Source organism: Rousettus aegyptiacus, unplaced genomic scaffold, assembly GCF_014176215.1.
Source record: "Rousettus aegyptiacus isolate mRouAeg1 unplaced genomic scaffold, mRouAeg1.p scaffold_m13_p_12, whole genome shotgun sequence".
NCBI lineage: Eukaryota > Metazoa > Chordata > Mammalia > Chiroptera > Pteropodidae > Rousettus > Rousettus aegyptiacus.
The window spans coordinates 20,432,213-20,456,795 of NW_023416287.1; the positions used below are offsets into that span (position 1 = coordinate 20,432,213).

General features: G+C 45.9%; 1 protein-coding gene across 3 annotated transcripts in view; it reads right to left on the minus strand.

Moving 5' to 3' along the window:
- TTLL9 (tubulin tyrosine ligase like 9) overlaps positions 1-24,583 on the minus strand; it is a 36,148-nt gene that overhangs the window by 6,370 nt on the left and 5,195 nt on the right. Inside the window, exons 3-13 of one of the 3 annotated variants that reach the window (XM_016148831.2) lie at positions 23,986-24,078; positions 20,075-20,186; positions 19,134-19,319; positions 12,197-12,265; positions 11,457-11,531; positions 10,179-10,269; positions 8,554-8,594; positions 7,658-7,745; positions 3,211-3,269; positions 2,133-2,329; positions 521-634 (exon numbers count right to left, since the gene is read on the minus strand). In XM_016148831.2, coding sequence (XP_016004317.1) covers positions 521-634; positions 2,133-2,329; positions 3,211-3,269; positions 7,658-7,745; positions 8,554-8,594; positions 10,179-10,269; positions 11,457-11,531; positions 12,197-12,265; positions 19,134-19,319; positions 20,075-20,186; positions 23,986-24,078 — 1,125 coding nt within the window. Of the gene's footprint in view, positions 1-520; positions 635-2,132; positions 2,330-3,210; positions 3,270-7,657; positions 7,746-8,553; positions 8,595-10,178; positions 10,270-11,456; positions 11,532-12,196; positions 12,266-19,133; positions 19,320-20,074; positions 20,187-23,936; positions 24,079-24,583 lie in introns of those variants that run through there. The other 2 variants (XM_016148833.2, XM_016148832.2) reach the window with 2 other exon arrangements.

Below are 24,583 nucleotides of genomic sequence, written 5' to 3' on the forward strand. Positions count from 1 at the left end.
AGCAATCAGAGTCAGCCTTCAAACTCTTGCTGGAATAACAGAAAAAGCTAATATAGCAGAAAAAGATGAGAGAGGGGGAAGATATAGGAGAAAAAGAGAGAGAGGAAGAAGATAGATCAACCGACATTGACTGAGCACCTGGATTCAGCCACTCCTGAAGTCAGACTCTGGATTTTTCCATTATATACAAATTATTATAACAATATATAGTCTCTTATTGAGCACTTACTGTAGCAAGATGCTTGGCTATAAATTACCTTGGTAGATTAATCTAACAGTTGTGAGAGGTAGATATGATGTTTCTTATTTTACAGAAGAGGAAACTGAGGCTCAGAGAGGTGAAGCAACTGGTCCAGGTTCCCAAAGTCAGGAAGTGTCAAGGAAATCTTGCTGGACAAAATCCAGAAAATGCAGGGCAGGCCCAAGTCATCTCTGAGGGCTGCTCAAGTCCCAAGGTTCTGAGTTCTTCCTTGGGGGGAGCTCTGACTGTCATGTATAGGGGCATATAAGCAATGCTCACCTGGCCTCCATGTCCACAATGTGCAGGGTGTCTTCCAGGAGGCAGGTCTTGAGCTCGTAGTCCTCCTGGCTACTGGCTGTCAGAGATGGGGATGCATTGACCTCTAAGAGCCATCTGGGAAGGAAGGGAAATGGGAAGCCTTAAGGTTACCTGGTCCCTGGAGTCCATGGAATTTCATCGAGAGGCTAAATGAGGTGCCTGGGTCCTACCCTCAATGCAACCAGAGTCCACTTTTCCATTAGAAGAAAGATTTCAGTGGCTAAAAATTTTAAAAACGATTGCCACAAACTTGAGAGCCCCACAGGGGCCAGGAGGTAACTTGAATGAGGGGAACGGGTGGGCTTAGAATGATTATTGCTTTTCCTTCTTCCAGTAATGCTGTGAGGAAAAGAAAGCCTTTCCTTCCCTACCGAAAGTTTACCCACCTGCCCTGTCAGAAGCTGGGGAGTAGGAGGGGAGAGGCGGGGATTGTCGCGAACAGGAAAGAACATTGCACCATCTAAAGGGGTGGCTATGGCCAGCTCCGGGAAAGTGTTGCCCTGTGTGAATGTGAACCCAGAATTTTGAGATTGTCTGAGTTTTCGAGAAAAGCCCAAATTCCAGATTTTTGTGTAAACATCTCCCAGTTTTTAGAAATTGTCGATGAATTTAAATAAAAACCAAACAAGAAAAAAAAACATTCTGAAAGTCAAACTCAAAGTGTCTGCAGGCCGAAGCAGCCCAAGGGCCTCCAGCTTGCAATCTCTTGCTTTGTGCAACCTGGTCATTTATGGACAGAAACGTGGGCAGAGAGGGAAGGGCTCATTCGGTAGGATGGTGGGAGACTGGGGCCCTACTTTCCACTCTTGGCTGCCTCCTCCCAAACTTGTTTCTACCATCAGTCTCCACTCTAATGCCCAAGGCCACATCTTGTCCCAGGGACAAAGGAGACAGACCCACTGCTGCCAGGACTCTTTCTCTTTAATATGGGCCCAACTTAGGTCTTGCTCTATGACTCCTACTCCTGGCTCAGAAAGCCCCTTAACACCAAACTGTGACTATGGGGAGGGGCTGGGTCTAGGAGCTGCAGTGCTGGGGGGGAGTAACTCAGCCCAGGGACTATGACCCTGAGCCTGGCTCTGCCCTTGACCTATTGTGTGACCTCAAACTCCTAGAACAACCCCACTGGGCTTCCTCGTACTATTGTATCATGTGAGGGCCATTGCTGTGGTCCTGCCATCTCAGGCTTATTCTATTTGTCAGCTCACCTTCCTCATGGGCCCTGTAGGAGTGCACCAAATTCCTGGCAGGGGTCGACATGGTGACAATACTCTCTTACATGGCACTTTGCATCCCCAACGCTTACAGAGGAGAAGTTCTTGTCTAGTACCAGGGTGGCAGGGTGGGATCTCTCACTCAGAAGTTATTCAGGAAAGGCCTCTTAGTGCCAGGCAAAGGGCTCAGTGCTCAGATGATACCTCATTCATTCCTCGTAAGAATGACCATTTCGCAGATGGGCAAACTGAGGCACTGAAGAAGGAAGCGGCAGAGCTAAGCTTGAACCCTGGCAGTCTGAGTGCAGGGGGTGTAAAATGTCCCCCCGGATCTCCAGGCGGCCTGCCCACCCACTTACGGCTTAAGGTCCTGGTCTATGAGGATGTCGTAGCCGTACAGCTCGAAGCAATGCTTGTCACTGATGATCACCTTCTGCACACTCTGCAGGCTCCTGATGAAGATGTTGTCCATGTCACTGAAGAGTGTCTCCACTGCCTCGGGCCCGTGCTTGGACGCCAGGTACTGTCGGAAGCGTTGGAGCATCCACTTGCAGCCCTAGGGCCCAAGCACCAGGTTGGGAGAGGGAACCTCAGTTAACCGGGAGCCAGCTGCGGGGGCCCTCCAACAGTCACCATCAGCATGGCTCTCAGGCTTAGACAAGAGGCCTGGACCTGAGTCCTGTGGTTAGGAGAACCCCAAGTGTGCCCCTCCTTGTCAGGTGAAGGTTCTGTATTCCCAAGGGAATGTGCCTACCCAGAGCCTGTGTCTCTAGAGCACAGCCTGGGTAGCCAAGACCCCAGATGTTCCTGCCCCAATGCCCTGCACAGGCCTCTTCCATGGGCCTGCTTCCCTGGGGACAGACTGCACTGACCACGTGTGTACCCCAAGGCCCAAGGGGTGACCAGCAGGCTGCTGTTTGTGGTGGGGGTGGTGGGGGAATGCAGGAGGTCCCCTCTGTGTGTGACGGAGCTGGGCATGAAGAGAGTAGGTACGAGTTGGGGACTAGCATTCCTGTTCTGGAATGTCAGAGTTCCAAATTTGAACCCAGCCTTGCAGATTACTAGATGATGGATGGATGGATGGATGGATGGATGGATGGATGGATGGATGGATGGACGGACAGATGGATGGACAGACAGACAGATAGATAGATGATAGATGGGCAGGTAAAGCATATCTGTCAAGACAGGAGGATGGAACACATTTTGTTAAAGGGTGTGTTGGTTTAATTTGTAGCTTTTACATATCTAGATATATAATGCACAGGCCTCCATTTTTGCTCTTGCCTTGGGCCCTGCAAATGGGAGGATGGGCCTGACCTCGTTGGTGAACTAAGAGTCCAAGACAGGACTGTCCTGGGCTCCTCAGCACTCTACCTCCCCACCCAAGCAAGTCCCAGAGACTATACCTAGAGGGCAGAAGCCAAACTTTCTCACCTTCTTTGGGTGGTAGTCCGGGGACGTCTTTTGCACTGCAACATTGGTGAGGTGAACATCTGGCAGAGGATGATTGTCAAGGACCAGTGTGAGAAAGAAGGGGAAGCCCTGTTCCACGTAGTCCCTATGGACCAAACTAAGGCCCTTGCTTGGAAATTGATGGGGAAGGCTATGAAACAGTCCAGAGGTCATGTGCATGGGCTTTGGAGTCAGATGGGCCTGAGTTCAAATCCCGCCTTAATGTTTACTGGCTGTGGGCCCCTGAGCTAGTCACTTAACCTCCCTGAGCCTATTTCCCAGCCTACTAAATGGGGGTACATAGTAGCATACTGACCTCGCAGGGTTATTTGCAAGATCAGATAAGATACTATATAGAAGTGCCTCTTACAGTGCCTGGCATAGCTGATATTATATTAAGATTTTTCAGCTCAAGAGGAGAGAACACTCTCTAACAAAGAGAGAGACTAAATGTAGAACAGCCATCTCAGGACATTCTGGGCTCTCTGCCACTAGAGGGGTACAGGGATACTGGAGAAGTGATCCAGTTTAGGGTGAGGTCAAGACTGGTCAGCTGACCTCAGAGTCTCCCCTCTGCACAGATGGACCTGAAATCAGGTTCCAGTGGACCAAACAGCCAAGTAGCAAAGAGTAAGCAAACAACCTGAACCAATCCACAGAGTAGTGGAACTGATTAGTTGTGAAATCTTTCGGGGGAAACAATTTTCTGAGCTTAGAAATGATAGTAGAAATCACAAAAAAATCAGTGGACAGAGTCAACTATGTCAAAATAACAATAATGAGATACCAAGAAAAATGAAAGGCAAATATGACTAGAGAAACGATTTCTGGACGCGGTTCCACAGTATAATAGTCAGCACGTCTGCTTTATGTGCATCTCAGTGGAGCCATAATCCATGGTCTGTGGCCATGACACCCTGAATAAGCCCAATGTCTGATTTTGGAACCTAAGCAGGTTTGGGCCTGGTTAGTATTTGGTATGGGAGACCACCTAAGAAGACCAGGCACTGTAGCATAAATAATAAAAAAAATTTCTTTTAAAGAGAAAAGATTTATAGCAAATATGACAGGCTGAAGTTTTTGTCACATGAAAAAATCACATAAATTGTTAACAATGAAATTTTATGATCCTAATAGATAATGGATATGAAAACATAAAAGAGAAAATATAACTGGTAAAGACCTTTTGGGAATATGCCCAAAGTTTCTAGTAATAAAAGATATACAATCTTAAAGGAATGCAAACGGGAACAAAATGCTAATTGGAAGACATGGAAAATCTAAGGCAAAACTCTGCTGCTTCCCCATCAAGTCAGTTACATTTTTAAAAACTTTTTATCTGGAAAAACTCAAAATCCACAGAATAGTTACAAGAATAATATAGTGACTACCCATATATGCTTCACCTAGACATGCCAATTCTTTCAGAAATGACTTTAAAAAAATGATTGTCCCCAGTACTGGGTAGCGGGGGTAAAATGAATCCTGTCAGTGGGAGGGTAAAAATGCCAAGAAATCTTCTGGAAAACAATCTGGCCACACACCCTTGACCCAGTATTCATGTGACATTATCCAAAAGAAAAATTATAATATAGTACAATATTTATGAAAAAAATATTCCTTTGCAGCATTGTATGTCATACTAGGAAGAAACTGAATACTTCTCAAATGCCTGCAGCACGGAGGCTTAGTAAACCAATAAATTTACCCAGTGGAATATTCTGTAACTGATAAAAAATGTCTACAAGAAAAATAGTGATATAATGTTTAGTGAAAAAAAAAAGGTTATATTTATACAGTGGAATCACTTGTAAATAAAAGGCAAACAATAATAAAAAACTGTACAAATGAACCTGGGAGGAGTACATCGGAATAGTAAGTAGTTATCTCTAGAAAATGTGACTAAACAAGGTTTTTCTTTTTTTTTTCCTTTTTATACGTTTCTGCATTTTCTGATTTGTCTTTAAAAAGTCATACTACTTTTATTATGAAAGCTATGTTCTTTAAATGTTTTATTAATTTTATTATTTAAAGTAACACATATCAGTTGTAAAAACAATTCGTAATATAGGAAAATGGGTAAAGTTGAAAATAAAGTTTCCTGACCTGATTCTAATCCTCTGCTGTTTCAGAGTTAATAGATTAGTGAACATCTTTCATGCCTCCTTAAAAGCAAAAATGGGATTACAAACACACCAATGCTCTACCTCGCATGTTGTTTTTCATTGAATGGCCTATCTTAAATTCCTTTCTGTGACATGTCAATCAACTCATTGTATTTTACAGCTGCACAATCTCATGAAGATGCTTTATCATTCATCTCACCATCCCTTAAGGGTGGTTTAAATTATTTCTATTTGTTTACTATTATGGTGTTAAGGTGAATATTTTTGTGTTTTGTGTTTTGTGTGTGTGTTTGTATGTGTATATATTTAAATAATTGTGTGTAAAGTATATATATGTGAATATATATTTAATATCAGGTTAAAAAAGTCATATTATTTTGTGATCCAAAATTGCTTTATTATTTTAAAAGTCAGTATGTACCACCTGAAGCAAATATGGCAAAATGTGAATATCTGTTAAATTTGAATGGTAGATGTATGGATTTCTGTTATAGTCTTTTCTGCAGTTTTCTACCTATTTTAACTCTTTCAATATTAAAAATTAAAAACAATTAAAAGAAAGGGTGGAAAATTACATGCATTCGCTCACTGTGAAAACAACAAAGCTTCATTAACTAGAAACTAGCACTGGGTCTCTGTTTGTTTAATGAGGCCCCATGATGCCCAGAGGCCTGCAAATACTCGGAAAAGAGGGAGGGGAGACCACTATGTGTCTTGAGTAGTCATTCTGGGCTCAGTACTGTTATAAATGCTTTACCTATATCATTTAATTTTAATAAGATATGAGATGACATACAAAATCAAAACTAAAATAAAGTTGATGACTTGCATTTGATAAATGCTTGTTAGAATTACAGAATAAAAAAACAAACACACTGGAAATGTCGAAGTTGCCGAAATAGAAAAATACAAATTATGAAAAATTCCCAGGAGGACCTACTCCCATTCTAACACACAGGCAAGGCATATGCATTACCCCGGACACACACTTAATTGAATGATGAAATTAAGGCAGAGGGCTGTGAATTAGCTAAAGGCATTAGCTGGACTGTCCGAGCCAGAAGTTTGGCAGCCTCACCTTCCATTCCCATCTCTCGCATATGCAGGGAATCTAGTCCTGCAGAGCTAGTTCTGATATTTTTTCTGGGTTGTTTGCTCCTTTTCTTCTGATGCTCAGGTCAGAAATCTTAAAAACGTTTTTTGATGTTGATATTTTAACCAGATAATATATTTACATGGTTCAAAATTCAGAAGGTATAAAAATGTGTATAAGGAAATCTTTCCTTCCCACCCCTGGCCCCACCCACCCATTTCTCCTCCCAAAGGTAACTTCTGTCTCCAGTTTCTTATACATCCTTTCAGAGATGTCTATGCACAGATAAAAATATAGAGAGAGATATCATTTTTTTAACATGAGTGGGCGTATACTTTTCACAGAGTTCTATACTTTATTTTTTCTTCCCATTAACAGTACATCATGGAGATGATTCATATCAGTGCATAAAGCACTTCCCCCATTCCTTTTTTAACAGATACATAGTATTTCACTGTATAAATGATTCATTTAGTTGTTTTCTTTTTCTTTTTTCTTTTTTATTCTTACAAACAAGGCTGTGCAGTGAATAACCTCCCTTTCCCTACATTCTAAGTGTACCTGAAGGAGAAATTCCCTGAAGAAGAATTGCTGGGTCAGAGGGAATGTGCATTTTTGTCTTTTGATAGACGTTTTCCAGATTGCCTCCCAAGAAGTACCAATTTACACTCCTACCAGCAACATATGTATTCTCCCAGACTTGCCAACACAGTGTCTTATCAAGATTTTGATCCCTGTCAATTTGATGGGTAAAAAACGGCATTATATGTGAGCGAATGAGTGAGCCAATGACTAGGCACTCAAGAAAAGGCAGTAAAAGGATGCAAATGTTCTCCAAAGGGGCTTAAACTGCCCAGTCTTATGCAAATCATTGTGAATGTTAGATCCTATGAATACGAATCAAGGTGAATGTTAGGCATGCCACCAATATGAGGATCAAATAGAGCAATTTGGAGTTAGTTTTTCTGAGCAGAGCAGGGCTGCTTTCCTCTGGTCACTGGGGGATCCCCTAGCCCCACAAAACTGTAAGCTTTGGAAGGAAGGGAAGAGGCCTGCCTTTTTCACTGTTTTACCTCCTGTGCCCAGACCAAAACTCGGCATTCAGCAGGCCCTCAGCAAACATTGTAGAATGGATGAGCTCTCTCAGGACCCGCCAGAGGACAAGAAGGGCAGGGTCCATAGGGGATGGGGAGGTGGGATTCTAGGATACACTGGTCATCAATGCTGCTGAGCGTGAAGCGGGTGTTGGAGAAGCGGGCGAAGCCATCTCGGTACAGCCAGGCCCGCAGGGGGATGTACTGTGGCACACGGGGGAACAGAGGGAGGAAGAGGGAAGGGGAATAAATGCACACTAATAACCTCCTGGCTTTTGCACGTGTTATTCCTTCCATCTGGAAGGCCTTTCCTTCCATCCCGAATCGCCCTTTAAGAATCTGCTCCAATACCAGCCTCCTTTGAGGCTGGGAAGTGAATAAATTAATGGGACTCTTCTCTGCTCCACCGCCAGCTCTGGGTGTGTCCTTGGTCCCCACCAGATGTTGAGCCTGTCTGGACACCTCTATCTCCTTGTGCCCAGCAAAGAGTAGTACACCATGAAGGTTTTATGTGTTTGTAGAATGAATGAATGAATGAATGAATGAGTGGAGGTAATGTAGCAACTACTTGCTTAAGAGACTAGGCTCTTGGGCTTGGCTGCCTGGATTTCTAATTCCAGCTGAGTGACTTTGGGCAAGTCATTCAAACCCTCTGTATCTGTTTTCTCACTGGTAAAATGAATAATAGAACTTACCTCCCTGGTTATTAGAAGGACCGAATAAGATAAAACCTACTAAATAGCTGGGCCTGGGACTTAGTAGTGCTTAATAAATGTTCACTGTGGTTACCATGGATGACTGAATGAATAAAGGACAGGTGGAGGACAAATCCGGATGCTGGGGAATCTAAGATGGTAAAACTTGGATCTGTTTAACTGTCCCCACCTCCTCTCCCAGGGGGGTAAAAGCAGAGAAGCTCACACAGGCGCCCCAGAATGGCTTCTGCTCCCAGTCTCTGAGTTCGGCTGCCCCTTACCCGCTGCTGGAGGAGGGCCCCTGTCTTATTGCTTACCGACATCACCAGCACATAGACACGCAGGTCAAACTTGCGGCCTGTCAGGCAAGGAAAAAATTAATTGGTGTGACAAATATTGATCGAGGGCCAGGCACCATGCTAGGTTTGGGAGATACAGCAGAGGACAGACAGAGACAAATCCCAATAAAACCACATGAGGTACAAGATGCCTGCCTAGCCCAGAGGGGCAGAGGCCCAGAGTGGGCAAAGAGCACGCTCCAAGGGCAGAGCGGAGGAAGACAAGGTCGGTGAGGTTAGCAGATACTAGCTCATGTGCAATTTTTGGACTTTGTTTCACCGACCATGGGAAGCTGCTGAAGGGTGTCTGATGCCTCTGGCTACAGTGTTGGAGAGGGAGAGAAGATGGCTAGAGCAGCAGCAGGCAGCACCAGTGAGGAGGCCAGCACAGTTGTCCAGGAGGAAAATGACAGTGGCCAGGATTGGGCTGGAGATGGCCAGACAGATTCAAGAGCTGCGTGGGAGCTTGATGAAGAACCGATGTGAGAGGGGGAAAGAGAGATGCACCCAGAACGGTCTCCGACTTCTGGCTTAGCAAGTGGGGGGTAGAGAAGCTATGTCCGCAGATGGGGAGGCTAGGGAATGAGCCAGATGCTGGGGGAAGTACAGAGGCTGGATTTCAGTCGTGTTGGGTTTGTGTTGCTGGGAGATACCCAGGAGGGGATGTCACAAGCTGTGGGACATCAAAATTTGAGGTGTGGGGGCAAAACCTTGGCTGGAGATGGAAAGCTGGGAGTCACTGGCAACTGGGGGGCATTAAAAGACACATAAAGAGGATAAGGTTGCTGGGGGAGGAAGAGTGGAGAGGAGAAGAGACCCAAGGACTGCCCCTGGGGAAAGACATTACCCACGGAGGTGAGAAGAGGCAAGTGGCATGAACGCTATTTAGTGATGCCTCTTACAGTACCTGGCCCCTCTGAGATGAAAACTTCCAGAGCCATGCCCCTTCTCACACAGAACCTGATATGCTGTATTTCAGACCCCATGTGGCAAAAGCAGATGTATAGACAGCCTGGGGAAATCTGTGAAGGCTTCACGCGGGAGGCTCGGTTCTACCACAGGCCCTAGGCCCTTGCAGCTCCCTCTTCCTCCAAATCTACCCACAGGTGAATCCTAGTTGTCACTCAGGTTTCATGTGACCTTTCACCTCCTCAGAGAGGCCCTCCCTCACTCTGTCCCATCGTCCTGCTTGATTTACTTCATAACACTCACCATGTGTGGAACTATCATTTCCGTTTCCGGTTTATTACTCTCTACTCATCTGGGGTATAAGCTGCATAAGAGAAGGGTGGGCAGCCAGCTCCCTGGACAGTAACTGGCACTGAGTAAGCTCTTTATAAATATTTGTTGGAATAACACATGAATGAGTTGGTTCTTGACAACTGAGGGGAATTTTAGAGAACCAAGAAGGGAGTGGGAAGGGCATGCCAGGCAGAGGAAGTGCATAGGCAACGGCTAGGAGGCAGGAGGGTGCAGGATAGATCTCCGTCTTTGCAGCCCATCATGCCTGGTGTCAGGTCGAGCCCACAGCAGGCTGCTAGTCGAGGTTTGTTGACTGACTGACCATTCAGTGGAGGGGCAGGGAACACAGACAGGCATCTTACCTCCTATCAGGTAGGGATTTTCAATATACCGCTGAGCTACATAGTTCTCCACAGGAATTTCTTCTTTCTGGTCATCTGAACTTCTTGCATCCTAGTTGTAATAATAATTATGATTAACATGAGCACTTTCTGTGTATTAGGCATTGTGTTAGGCACTCTACTTGGGATATATCGTTTGATCCTTAAATCAACCCTATCAGGGGAGTACTAATGTTATCCCCATTTGACAGATGAGAAACTGAAGCATAGTGAGGGGGGATGACTTATCCAAGGTCACACAGCCGATTAGTGGTGCAGCCGGGAAGTGGACCCACATAGGCTGGGCCCCGGGTCTGGGCATTTAACCTCTAGACATGTGCTGCTCAGTAAGTCAGCCACTGGCCACAAGTGGCTATGTACACTTAAACTGATTAAAAGTGAAATTACATGCTACAACATGGATGAGCCTTGAAAATAGAATACTAAGTGAAATAAGCCATCCATAGATGAACAAATATGGTATGATTCTGCTTATAAGACGTACCTAAATCAAATTCAGAGAGACAGAAAGTAGAATGGTGGCTGCCAGAGGATAGAGGGAAATGGGGAGTTAGTGTTTAATGGGTACAGAGTTTCAGTTGGGGAAGATGAAAATGAGTTCTGGAGATGGTTGGTGGTGATTGTTACACAACAATGGGAATGTACTTACTGCCATTGAATTGTGCACTTAAAAAGGGTTAAAATGATACCCTTTATGTATATTTTACCACAATAAAAAAGGAAATAAATTAAACATCCAGTTGTTCAGTCACACTAATCACATTTCAGTGGCTCGATATCAACACATGGCTAGTGGTCACCATATCAGAAAGCATAGGTATACACCATTTCCACCACTGTGGAAAGTTCTTTTGGTCAGTGCTGCCTAGAGCACCACACAGGCCCTCAAGGACACTCCTCTTCTTTCTCTGCCTGCTAATTCTTTCCCGGCCAGCCCCGTTGAGGAAGACAGCAATGCTCTCTCATACGTGCGCATGGCACCTCGTAGTCTGCAAAGCTCTTGCCTACCCACTGTCCCCTTCACAGTAACCCAGTGAGGAAACCAGGCCCAAAGGCAAGTATCACATACTAGGTGCGGTCACACAACAGTCCAGCGATGAGGAGCACTGGAACCAGGGCTTCTGGCTCCAAGGGCAGAGCTTTAACCCCTACCATCACCCTCTGGCCTAAGCTGCTTCAGGACAGAAACAGCCAGGCCTTCCCTTCCTGGGGCTTGGGGCTGCCCCCAGGTATACTCACATGGCTGCCAGAGGGATTGACAGTGTTCCTGGCCAGTTGAGCCTCCATGCTGGTGAGCTTCTTCCCAGCAGTACCCTGACAGTTTCGTGGGAGGAATCAGGACACATGGTGGAGGGGGGAAATTCATTTACTGAGCACCTGCTGTGAGCCTGCTAGTGCAGTAGGTGCTGGTTGTGTAGGATTTTGGTCATCCTGCTCCTCCTGCCCGCCCCTGCTCTATTACCATCTCTAAGGTTTAGAGTGGTTCAGAAATTTTCCCTAAACCACACAGCTTCTGAGTATAGAGGCAGGACTGGAACCAGGATTTCTACTACACTGTATCTTGGGACAAGGATTAGGGGCAGGGGGAGCAAGGGAACTACTTCAAGCTCCGTCTAGGACTTAGAGAAATTAAGCCAAATTCTCCCCAGTCAGGTGAGCAGGGGGTCCAGGTAAAGAACGAAATGTTCTCAGGTTTTGGGCATATTAACTCATTGCATTCTCAGCAGGTACTATTACTATTCCCCGTTTGCTTGGGCGCAGAGAAGCGAAGTAACTTGCCTAAGGTCATACAGCTATTAAGTGGCAAGGTCTGAATTTGAACTCAGGCAACCTGGCTTCAGAGACCCCGCATCCATGGGCAGGTCCTTGGGCAGAGCCTCTCTGCCAGCCCTCCAAGCTCTGAGGGCAGGAAGGAGGGACCCCTCATTCCACTGAGGGCAGAGGAGAGTTTGGGGAGGAAGGGGAAGAGGTATGCTCACCTTCCTCCAGTCCATGATGTCCTTCAACTTCCGGAAGAGGAAGATGCCCTTCCCCTGGGACCGGGCTACCTGGGGAGAGGGTAAATGCAGAAAGGTCAGCTCTCAGCTCTGGGTGGTTCTTTGATCGTCCCTGTGCCTGTGTCACACACACACACACACACACACACACACACACACACACACACACCGCCCCTTCCTGCCCAGCACTTTTCTGTTTCCATTTCCCTCATCAGCCCCCAGCAACCCCCAGAGGAAGAGCCCAGTCCTGAAGGAGCTGGAACAAAAAAGGTGTTAAGCCTGGCAGGAGGGAGAAAGAGAAGCAGAGAGGAAAAGTGAGAGACCAACTTAGCTCACAAAGGCTTACAATTGTATGAATAATACAAAAGAGCAGACAATTAAAAAGCCATTTCTAACAGTCCTGGGAACATATCATTCTTTTTTTGGAAATCAATTTGCCTTCCTAATTAGGTTTTTGCTTTGGCTAATACAGAAATCAGTCTGCCTTCACAGAATGCCGGCATGGATAATTCATAGCTTCACCGTGTCAAGGGGCTGGGAGAATCTTTAATATCATGCAGAGTAGTTGGCACCAAAGGCGTTACTTCCTCCTGTGACATCCCTTTATCATGGTCACCTACCTGGCCTTGCACATCCACAGTAAGAGTTCACTTCTCCTACCTCCCGACACAGCCCATTTGTTGCAGGATAATTCTATTAAGCAGTCATCCAAAAGGTATATAGTAGGTGTCTACTGTGTAGTGGGCATTATGCTATAACAGTAACCCACACACCTCATGGAGTTTTCACAGCTTAGCCTGTGTTAAGCTAAATTTTGCCCACGTGGCTCTGGCCCTTAGGGCCTCCTAGAACAAACCCGATTCTTGGGTTCCAGGACAGCCCTTTAGTTATCTGCAGTCCCCCTGAGTTGTCTTTTCTTCAGCATGAAGGCACCCAGCAAATGTAAATTCTCATTTTCCTCTGTTCTCTGAGCATGGCCCAGCAGGTCAATGTGGGGCCCTCCGTACAATGTAGAGGTGGGCAGAGCTGTCGGGCATGGCTGGACAGATTGTCCACTGCGTGACGAGATCCCAGTCCTGGGTTCAGTGGGAGCTGAAGCCCTGTCCTGCGTGGCCTGCTGTGCTGTGCACCCTGGTTCAGGAGTGTGTGTGCCCAGAAGATGGAGTGCCTAAAAGACTGATGACTCGAGGACATCCACATGTGAATAGTTGTTTAGGAAAGCACCTAATCAGTGTGTGACAAGGACTCCCAACAGTTCACAACCAGGCAAAAGACTTAAATTCACTTCACAAAAGAGGATTACCCAATGTAAACAATGAAAAGGCCCTCAACTTCATTAGTCTTTGTTCGGTTGCTCATGGGCGCCATTACGCCAGCGGGAAGGTGGCTCAATACCTAAGATGGCTGATGGCTCACGACCACAGTTACAGCAGAGACTTCCCGGGTGGCAAGATCAGCCAAATAGAAAAGTCCCCGCCCTGTAACCCCACCGACATCCTGGGCCCAAACCTTTAAAAACCGCACCTATACCGCAGGCACACGCGACTTCCCTGGCCCCTTTGCTGGACCAGCGAACCTTGCCCGCAGACCCTAATAAAGCCTGTTTCATGCTTCGTTTTGGCTCAATCTCACCCTCCTTTTCGTCTCCTCCGGCCGATCAGTCTTCAGGGAAATGCAAATGAAAACCCCAATATGACACCACTACACACCCCCTGAGAATGGCTTAAATGAAAGACAGACGACATCAAGTATTGGGGAAGATGGGGAGAAATTGGAACCCTCACAAGCACTGGTGGGAATGCGCAGTGTTTGGAAACTCCTTGGCTGCATTCACTAAGGCTGAACACAGGCGCTCCTATGACCCGGCGATTCCTCTCCTAGTATCTACACGGCAGAAATGCATGCACGTGGGCACTCGTCACATGTCTATGGAACCACAATTCATAATAGCTCCAACCCTGAAACTCTCGAATGGATGAATATTCACTCCATGGACGAGTAAACAACAATGATTATTAATAATTGATAATTACCCACATCAGTATGGATGAATCACATGAACATGATGTTGAGGGAGAGAAACTAGATACCATGTAGCCACACTATATGATTCCAGCTACATATAGTACAAAGGCAGACAGACAAATCTATGCTGTTGGTGACTTAGGGGTCTGAGGGGAGCTGCTGAGGGGCTGGTAATACTCTGGTGGTCTGGGCGCTGGTTACTTGAGTGTGTTCACTTGGCAAAGATTTATCAAGCTGTACCCTTATAATTTAGGCATGCTCTGTTTTATTAAAATTCAATTAAAAAGTGTTTTTTTTAAGAAACATACATTTCGATCTAGGAACCCCCATCCTTACCCCTGTTGGCTGCCCACCCCATAGCCATTCCCTTCCTCTTTTTCCTGGCTGCCAAACCAACCTCTTGAGATAGAGGCTGGAAAGACCCGATACTTGTTTTACCAGCCTCCCTTGCAGCTAGTGGAAACCATGTGACTTGTTTTGGCCAATGAGACCTAAGGAGACATCTGCTTTTTGGATTTGGGGCTTCTGAGAAAAATTTTCCTACTTGTTAAAAATATCAGGGTTGAGGAGGGAGGAAGAGAGAGAGAGGAGAGGGAAAGAGAGAGCGAGAGAGAAATGCCTGGCTTCTTTCCTTCTTTCCTCAAATACTACAGTCTGAGGAGATGATGCCTGCAACCACGCTAGCCATCTCGCCTCAATGAGATGACAAGTCTGAAGACAGAAGTCCAACACAGTGAGGATGCAGTGTGGACAAAAAGAAGGAGCCTGGACTTTTAACAGCATCGTTGAACACATCACCAAACCTGAAACTTCCTACTTCCAGCATTCTTCTTATGTAAGATAGTAAAATGCCTTTATTGTTTAAAGCATTGTTAGTAATTATCCTCCTAAGGAATAATCCTAAAGAGTGGAAAATAAACTTCCCACACAGCGATATCTCAGGGTTGTTAATACTAGAAGCCACTTAATATCTAGTTTGGCAGATTGAAGTTTCCAAAAACAGTCACAATATTTCCAGTTCCCCGTGTTTTTCTAGAGCCTTGCTACCCCCACCCTCCATCAAGAGATAAAGTCAACATCCCCTCCCCTTGAATCTGGGTGAGCCTCTAAGGACATCTCAACTAATTGTGTGTGGCAGAAGATACACTGTGCGGATTCCAATGCTGGATCATCAAAGGCAATACAGCTCCCACACAGCTTTCTCTGTAGGGATGGTTGCTTTGGAACTCAGCCACAATGTTGTGGGGGAAGCTCAGGACACATGGAGAGGCCCATATGGAGGGCAACTGAGTCTACTAGGCCTCAACACTGTTTGTGCTCCCAGCCAACAGCCAGGACCAACTTGCCAGCTGAATGAATGAGCTAGCTTGGCAGTGAATCCTCTAACCCTTAGAGGAGCTGCCCCAGTAGATGCTGGAGCAGCCATGAGCCTTCGCTGTCCAAATACTGCCCAAACTGGAGGCTCATGAGCTAAATAAGATATGATTGTTGTTTCAAGTTGCTGCATTTTGGGCTGCAGCAATAGAACCAGAACACCAGCTTAAGGAGAATGGTTCATAACAATGGTAATAGTAGCAGCTAATACTTTTCAGATGTTTCCTATGTACCAGGCACAAGGATTTACACATATCACCTCATTAGAGCTTTAAAAAAACCTGTATGTAGTATTAATATCATCCCCATTTTGCGGCCAAGGGAACTAAAGAACAGATTGGTCAAGTACTCTGCTCAAGGTTACCCAGCCAGCAAGTGACAAATCCAGGATAGTTAAATCCGTGCTTCACAAGCTTGGGGCTCATGCACCTCCTACAAATGACTGGGAGTCACACGATAAACATAGTGCTATTTCTGGGAGTATGAATCTTATTTGATAATTTGGGAGATAATATTTTTATATTATTTTTATAAAAAGATATGTTGTTGATTGGAAAACTACATGAATGGATTATTAGAATGAACCGTATTTTGATTTTACACCCCTAACTTAATTCATAGTATGGCATTCATCGATATTGGAGATGTGACTGGTGGTCTTCCCAGCAACCATTCCCTTTTTCCCCTACCTGCAGAACCCCCTTTGGATCACCTCTTCCCAGTGTCCCTCCCCTCTGAGAAGGTCTGAGCCCTCATGGTGGTCCCACACCACTGCCACTGGTTCAGGCATGGGCCAGCAGGATGCCCGGGGACATCTACTGCAGGGACTTCTGGAAAGTTTTTGTCTTTTTCAAAAGGGACACGAGACCAAGGTGTTCCTTTATTCTTGTTGCAGGTGGAGGTGTGAGGAGGTGAAGCTAGAGTGGCAGCAGCCATGTTGTGACTGAGAGGAGCAGCCAGCTCATTGGGGTGGGAATTGATGATGATAGTTGAGCCACCCAACAAACCATCCCTAGAGTTGACCTTTCATCATTAAAGGGAATTCCCTGGGGCCTGTAAACTTGAACAAGCAAAAAAATTTCGTCTTTATTTTCATGAACCCCTAACCAGATTTTCATGTTTCTTTTTATCAGGCAATAAATCATAGTAGTACTGGCCATGCCTGTGACTTTGTTCTCAAAAGAAATTGCAGTTATTTTTACATATTGCATTATAATTGTTGCAGGTATCTTAAATATCATTTATGCTCATGATGACTTTAAAATTATGATAACTATTCGGCCTGCTGTTAGATTCTCTTTAATTATTAATGAAAAACACCTATATTACTACAGCATAAAGAACGTTTGCTAGTTTGTGTGGTGGCCATGAGAATGCACTAAAGGTCTCTAACTGCAGGAGGGTGACTGACCGAGAGCCCAGGCTGCTACTAAAATCCACGCTGTGCTTGCCAGGCCTCAGGTCCCAGACGACAGCTGAGGACTGCAGGGACATGAAGGCTGGCCCACTCCTGGGAGGCAGGGGACTCCTCGAATAGCGACTTTGGCTTGAGGCATCTCATCAGCCTTGCTAATCATCTCTTAGGCTTGCATGGCAGGCTAGGAGCTTCCACCCACCTTCCTTCCCTCACTGGGTCTGACAGCTCTCCTGGCTCTCTCCTCCTATTCTCTCGCAGGCAAAATTCTGCATGGTGAATGTCGTCTTGGCATCTGTTTCTCAGAGGACCCAGACTAACAGTTTGATAACTGTTTTCAATATAGTTGCTTTATTTTATAATCAAATACACTTATCATATGCTTTTTAAAACACTATTTTGTGACAGGGTCTGCACATTTCACCAGATGCTAACGAGGCCCAAAGCATGAGAATAGTTCAGAACCCCTGCCTTCTTGTTTGAGCTACTGTTAGTTGGGGTCTCTGTTATTTGCTGCCCAAAGATTCCCAACTCTTAGGAGATTTCAGTGAAATAGTGTGAGGAGCTCTGATTGGGGTAAATGCACGAAACAAAATATTAAGATGCTGTTCTTTCCGTCCTGCAGTTTGGACAGAGGTCCCCAATGCTGAGAACAGTCCAGGTTGCCCAGGACACTCACAGCCCTCAGTGAAGTATTAGACCAGCTCTGCAGACACAGAGAGACTGACAGACAGGCTGGGGCCCTGACCACCAGCACCTGCCTCCCTGCTGCAAGAGGGGCTGGAGGAGCAAGTGTGTTCCCCACCATATGAGTCCAGCAACCTTCCTGCAAACCCAGGGGGTCTGAGCTGGTGGGAGGGGAAAATGCTTAGATGGAAAAAAGTTTGGATGTGTGCAATTTATCTCAAGACTGGACTTCTAAATCTCCAACCCAAGGGTTTGTTCTTCTCTCCCCTGAGAGTGATAGCAAAGTTCTACCCCATACCAAGCCTATTGAATCAGACACTGTGAGGGTGGGGTGCCTTAATAAGCTCTCCAGAAAATTCTGATGCGCTCTCAAGTTTGGGAATTACTTCTCTACAGCCTCATGACTCAGAGTGTATCTGTGGACCAGCAGCAATGGCGTACTCATTAATTCTATTTTACGGATGAGGAAATGGACTGAAAGGGTCAAACAGCTCAGAAATGACAGATACAGAGTTAGAACCCAGGCTAGTCTGACTAGAAGCACCCACTCTCCACATCCCATACCCCAGATAGTGTGCCTCAGCTATTTGTGTGTGTGTGTGTGTGTGTGTACGCGCACGTGTGTGCGCGCACACACACACACACACACAGAGTGAAGATTCCTCCTCTTAATTACAGCTGTAAAGGCCGTGGGCTGGGAAAGGAATCAACTTAATATGCAATTGCTCGTTCCCAATTAGCACAAATTACCGTTTGTCTGAGAGCATAATGCCTGCAGGGAGCTGGAATTCGCAGGCGGGTTGCAGTGTTCATCTGCCTAAGCCCTTCTGCTCCAGCTTCCGAGCCCTGCACACTGTGCCTCCTGGGAAAGGGATGCCAGCCTTCACTCACCAAGAAGGGGCTATCAGGAGGCCTGGGTAAATCCTGGATCAGGCTTTTCTGTGCTTGGCACATGGCAAGTGCTCAATAAGTATTGGTGGAAAGCTTAAATAAATAGGTCTTAGGCTCCTCATCTTTACAAGGGGGCTGGTAGTAGCCTCTCTCCCAAGGACCATCATGAGACCTGGGGCAATGCAAGTACAGCACTTCTCATGCCTGGCCGTGGTTTTCTTTTATGTCAGGAAGACAGGCAGGGATCTGAGCGCCAGTGATCCTCTGGATTCCCTACCCTGGTGTCCTGAGGATCACTGGTTCATCTAGTAAACACTTATTGAGCACCTACTATGTACTAGCAGTCAAAGCTGCTGGGTCCATATCTTGCTCTAAGGAAGAGATAAAGTTGGCCCTTCTGGGAAGGCAGATGGTTCATCTAAAGCTGAATCCCCAGGCAGGACCCTGTCTTGAGATGTATGAAAAAGGATCCCTGCTCTGGTGCCTGGGATGTCCCCTCCCCCAAGTTCTCAGGCACTGGGCACTCACAGGCTTCATGATCCAGGTAATTCCCGGGTTTTTGCGAAATTCCTCCACAAACAGGTGGTACTCGCAGGGCATCTCAAAGGTTTTGGGAAAGAAGTCGCACTTGGCTGCCTCCAGCTTTCCTGCCTCACGCTCCAGCTGTTTCCGGAAACGCTTCAGGTTCTTCACCATGTAGTTCTTGCGGGTCAGCTGGGTAGCAGGATGGGCAGGGAGGCCGATAGCGCTTGTGCCCACTGCCCTATTCCACCCCCTATCCTTGACCCCTCAACTCCAGCTGTCCCACCCACTCCTACAGCCTCCATTCTCTGGCTCACAAAATAACAATAACAGTAAGAATAACTTTAACTGAGGGCCTGCTGTTCTATAATTATCCCCATTTTACAGATGAGGAAACTGAGGCTTAGAAAGGTTAAGTCTGTTGCCCAGAGCTACCAGTCGATGGCAGCACAGCCAGGGTCTGATTCTGAAGTTCATGTTTCTAATGACTAAGCTGCACTTACTTTTTAAAATCTCCCATCACTGGCTCCTCCAGTCCCACCTTCATGATCTGGTTCCCACTGGACCTCCCTCCCATCTCTAGACTCCAAACTGCTCAATTTGTCTCTACCCTAAAATGACCATAACCACTCAAGCATTCTGCTCCTTTGGCCCTTGGACTCCCAAGACTGCCTGCCCCTCACATCTCTAGTGCTGAAACACCAACCACCCTGTGACCTCCATCTCTACCCCAAGACGGCCGTTTGCTCAGGTCTTGGGCTCTTGCTCCCTCTTACTAGTTAGTTAGCTCATCATATATATACTGCACATAGTCCCCATCCGGCATGTGCCCCAAATTGCCTTACACTTTTCATTCTGGTCCTTGTAACCCCAAACCAGTTGCTGCTCTTTGCCACACCCAGTGACATGAGTTGGCTGACTCAGTCCTCTCGGCCCACCCTGCTCACCTCGTAGTGGTTTCGGAAGTGACTGATCCGCACGTGCTCGTCCATGTAGGTGTGGTCAAAGTTCTCCCGGAGCCAGCTGACATCACACCAGTAGAAATCCCACTCCCCTTCACTGGGGGTGAGGTGAAACAAAGGTCATGACCAGAGGACCTCACACCTGCCGGGGGACTGGGGCCGAGGGAGGTACAGCTGAGGGGTAAGTAGCAGTGTGTTTATCAGGAGTCTCAAGGAGGTGGCCATGGGCGGCTGCTGACCATAACTTGCTTTGTTAGGCCAGAGCGAAAACTAGAGATATGATCACACCAAACTCCAGACTGCTGGCTTCAGCTGAGCCCAGATGCCGCCTGGCATGTATCGGCAAGACTGAGGAGCGGCCGCTACATCAGACAGGGAACACTCTCTCCAGATCACAGTCCCTACCACTTTCTATGGCCCATGTCAACCTCATCTGATCATGTTACCTGCCTGGGTCCTGGAAGCATCGGAGCTGCCACCCTGCTTCCCAGCCCACATTACCAAGCAGTAGAATTCGGTAACGTGTGTAAGCCCTTCCTGGTTCAAAAGGCCCTCCTCTCACCGAATCCTCAGAGCAGCCCTGAAAGTGACTATGATCATGCCTGGAGCCCTATGACCAGGTCAGCCTTGTTCACCTAGGACATAGCAGCACCAGGATTCACACCCAGGCCTGACTTCAGATTCTGACCCCATTTTTCACCACCATGCCAGGGAGAGGGATAGGAAACCAGACTCATCTACCAAATCCAATACCAGAGCTGAGGTGTAGAGAGGAGGTGCTTGGAAAAGATGTAGCAAGAAATAAAACAATGCCACTATGATTGCTTCTAATTTTTTTAAGTAAAAAATTGCATATATAACTGAAAGCTCATGTATATTCCTACTTGATTCTATTGCCTCTTCTTTCCCAAAAGAAGTCATTAGCCTGAATTTGGTGTGTATCGTTTCTGTGAGTGTTTTTAGGGCCTATCTATGTATACATGTTATATGTGTATATCCATATATAGCACGTGACATTATTTGGCATGCTTTTAAACTTTCTAGTAGCTAACATTTATTGCTTACCATGTGCTAGACACTGTTCTAAATACTTTACAAGTATTAACTTATTAATTCTCATAGCAGTCCTAAGTGTGTTAGATTCTATTATTAAACCCATTTTACAGATGAGGAAACTTAGACAGAGAGACATTAAGGAACTCACCCAAGTTTATATAGCTAGTAAATGGCAGAGGCAGGATTTGAACTCAGACCATCAGGCTCCAGAATTCAAGTTCTGTAGTTAGAACCGCTTCTTATTGTTCCCTTTCACAACTTGCTTTTTCAACAATCTTTTGTTTCAGATGAATGAATAAATAATGGATAAATGAATAAATAATGTATTATCCATCCACTTGCCCAACGCACATGTGTTGAGGTTGTCTTGGTGTCAGAGACAATGTTGGGTGCATTTCTGGGTACAAGGATACAGGAGGAACCAAAACTGGCCAGGTGGTCTATATAATACTCCGGTGAAGAATAATAATAAACAAGGAAACAAATAACTCTATAATGAGGAATTGTGAAATGTGCCACAAGTAATCCAGGAGAAGGCCATGAGGCAGGGCAGCTGAGGGACCTATGTTGGGTGGAGGTCTCCCTGTGGAGGTGATATTTCAACTGAGGTCTGAAGGGTAGAGAGCAGCAGCCAGGTCAAGAGCAGTGGGGAGAGGGTTCTAGGAGAAGGAAGGGCAGGGAGTGAGGCCCTGAGGTTGGAACAGGCATGTTCAAGGATGTGAAGAAAAGTGGAAGGAGAGAGATCAGGGATGATGCTAAAGAGTGTGGTAGGGCCCAATGAAGCAGGGCCTTATAGGCCACGGTACAGATTTTGGATCCTTTTCTGATTCTGAAAGTTCAGTCATTTGCACACCAGCTTCTTGATTATCATAGTTAAGTTGCTCTTAAATCACCCAGCAAGACATTAAACTGCTCAACAAGGGCAGCAGGGATCCAAGTTCTTTCTACCTTCCCATTCTGTCATCCTTAACTTGTCCTCATGCTCATCATCTAAGGGTCACAAGACGGTTGCTGCAGTTCCAGGCGTCACGTCAGCTTTCTTAGTGGGAAGCAAGAGAAGGGACAGCTCTGGCCACATCTGTTCCAAACTCTTGACAGGCTGATGGTCTGGACCGAGACCTCATTCTACCTAGAAATATTAGACTTCAGGTAAGGTCCTAAGAGATGAGGTCTCGTGTTCATGGAGCCATGTCTGGTGTAAAAGGTCCTGGCCTCTGATCCTTTCTGATTTGAGGACTCTTGAGACAATTTGGGATCAGGCATGGAGCACACTTCTTCATGGACTACCAAACCATCAGCGCCAGACACTCAGACTCTCTTTCACCTGACCATGGAGCAAGACTGAGGAGAAGCAGGGGGTGGCTTTAGGTCACACAGCAGGTCAGGACAGAGCCCTTTCCTATATGCCACCTTCACCTGCTTCACTCTCCTCTAATTCATCCCCAACCCCTCCCTCCACATCTACATCCTACCAGGCAGTGGGAATCATATATTCATCCACTGACTCATTTGTTCCTTCATTCACTGAGAGGCTGCTAAAATAGGGCAGAGATGATCCTGGGACTCTGCAGACAGACAAAGTACAAATCCTAGCCCAAGCCCTTACAAGCTGAGTGACCTCAAACATGGCATTTTTTACTCTTTTGTGTCCAGTTTTCTCATCAGTAAAATGAGGACGATAATAGCACCCCTCTGGAAGGTTTGCTGGATGATTCAGATGTCATTCATGTTAAAGATATCTTACTGAAGAGTGTCTACCAGCCTTAGCTATTGTTATGCAATCAATATTTACTGAGCACCATAACAGGGAAGCTGGTTGCCCTCACCCCTCATATCCATCCTTCTCTTTTTATACAATAATAGATTTCCCAACATTTACCTGAGAAAATTCCCACATTTTCCAGAATAAAGACTACATTTTCCAGATCCCCTTGCAGCTAGGTGTGGCCACATGGCTAAATTCTGGCCAGTGAAATGGGAGGGACTTCTGGGTTGAGTCTTTCAAGGGCAGGGCATGCCTTTTCTTGCCACTTCATATCTACTGTTCTTGGAGTGTGCATGCAAGGCTGAAGCTTCACCTCAGGCCGTGGGAACGAAGGCCTCACTCAAGGGATAGCAGAGAGGAAAGACAGAAGCTGATGGGTCCCACATTTCCATACCATCTCTCAACAGCCTACATCTTGACTCCAATGGGAGAAGTAAGTAAACGTCTAGTGTGTCAAAGCCTCTTTTACTTGGAGTCTCTGTTACATGCATCCAAACCTTAACCCTAGTAACTAATATTAGCATCTACTATGTGCCAGGCATTGTAAACTTATTCATCTCAGTATCTCCAGGGCCCGGCATAGAAGAAAAAGTGTTGGCTTAAGGATCAAATTACTTGTTCAAGGTCACAGAACTAGTAAGTGGCCAGGAAAGAGCAGCCCTTGACCTGAACCTGCCATCACTGGAGGATTCAAGCCAGCTGGTCTATGATGGCTGCATTCCTTGTTTCTACAGAGAGACATAAAATGAAGATGAGCCTGTGACTCTGTGGAAATGTCAAACTAAACTGGGTTTGAATCCCACTTACGTGCTGTGTGACCTTAATACCTCTGTATTGGCTTAATACCTCAGAACATAATCGTACCTTGTTAGATGGTTGTAGGACTTAAATAAGACAGGTGGAGTCAACGATGTACCTGACACATTGTGAGTACTAAATAATTGTTGGCCCCTGTCACAGCCAAATTGGGACAAGTCCCAGTAGCCACCTAGGGGAACTGGGAGAAAAATGAAAGGAAACAAGGACCTGTGAGACAAAGGGAAGGAGAGATGAGGGGGTGGAGGTGGTGTCTTACTCCTTTACTTCCACCCATCCTGGCCTGTGGCGAAGGACATCCATGAGAGTGTTCATAAGAGTAGTCTTGAACCGGATCGATGCTCGCTGTTCTCTGAAACACAAGGCAACAGAATGCTTGCTGAGGATAAACTATTTACTAGGATGATTTGAGGACAGAAAAAATGGAGAAGGAAAATGCCAGGAGGAGAATTACTGAATATCAGAATTACTGAATATCAGAATTTAGGATCATAGCAGGCAACACTTAAAATCATCAAATTGAGAATTATAGAATCTTTGGGTCATTGAAAAATAACAGCAGTCATTGTATTCAGTGCCTACTATGCACCAGGCATGATCTAGCTGCCTTGACTAATCTTTATATTTAATGATAAGTACTTGCAAATCCCCTTCTCTGGCACTCATCAGGGATGATGAAGCAGATGTACTTTTCCCGATTCTTCCTACAAGTACAACTAAAACCCAAAACATTATATATAAAACAAACAAAAGAAGACTCTATAAGGTGGACAGACCAGCTAGAGAGTTCAGGACCCAAGGAAGAGCATGGCAGTGAATTACCTGCATTTCTTTTCTGTCTCGTAGATCCCAGATGT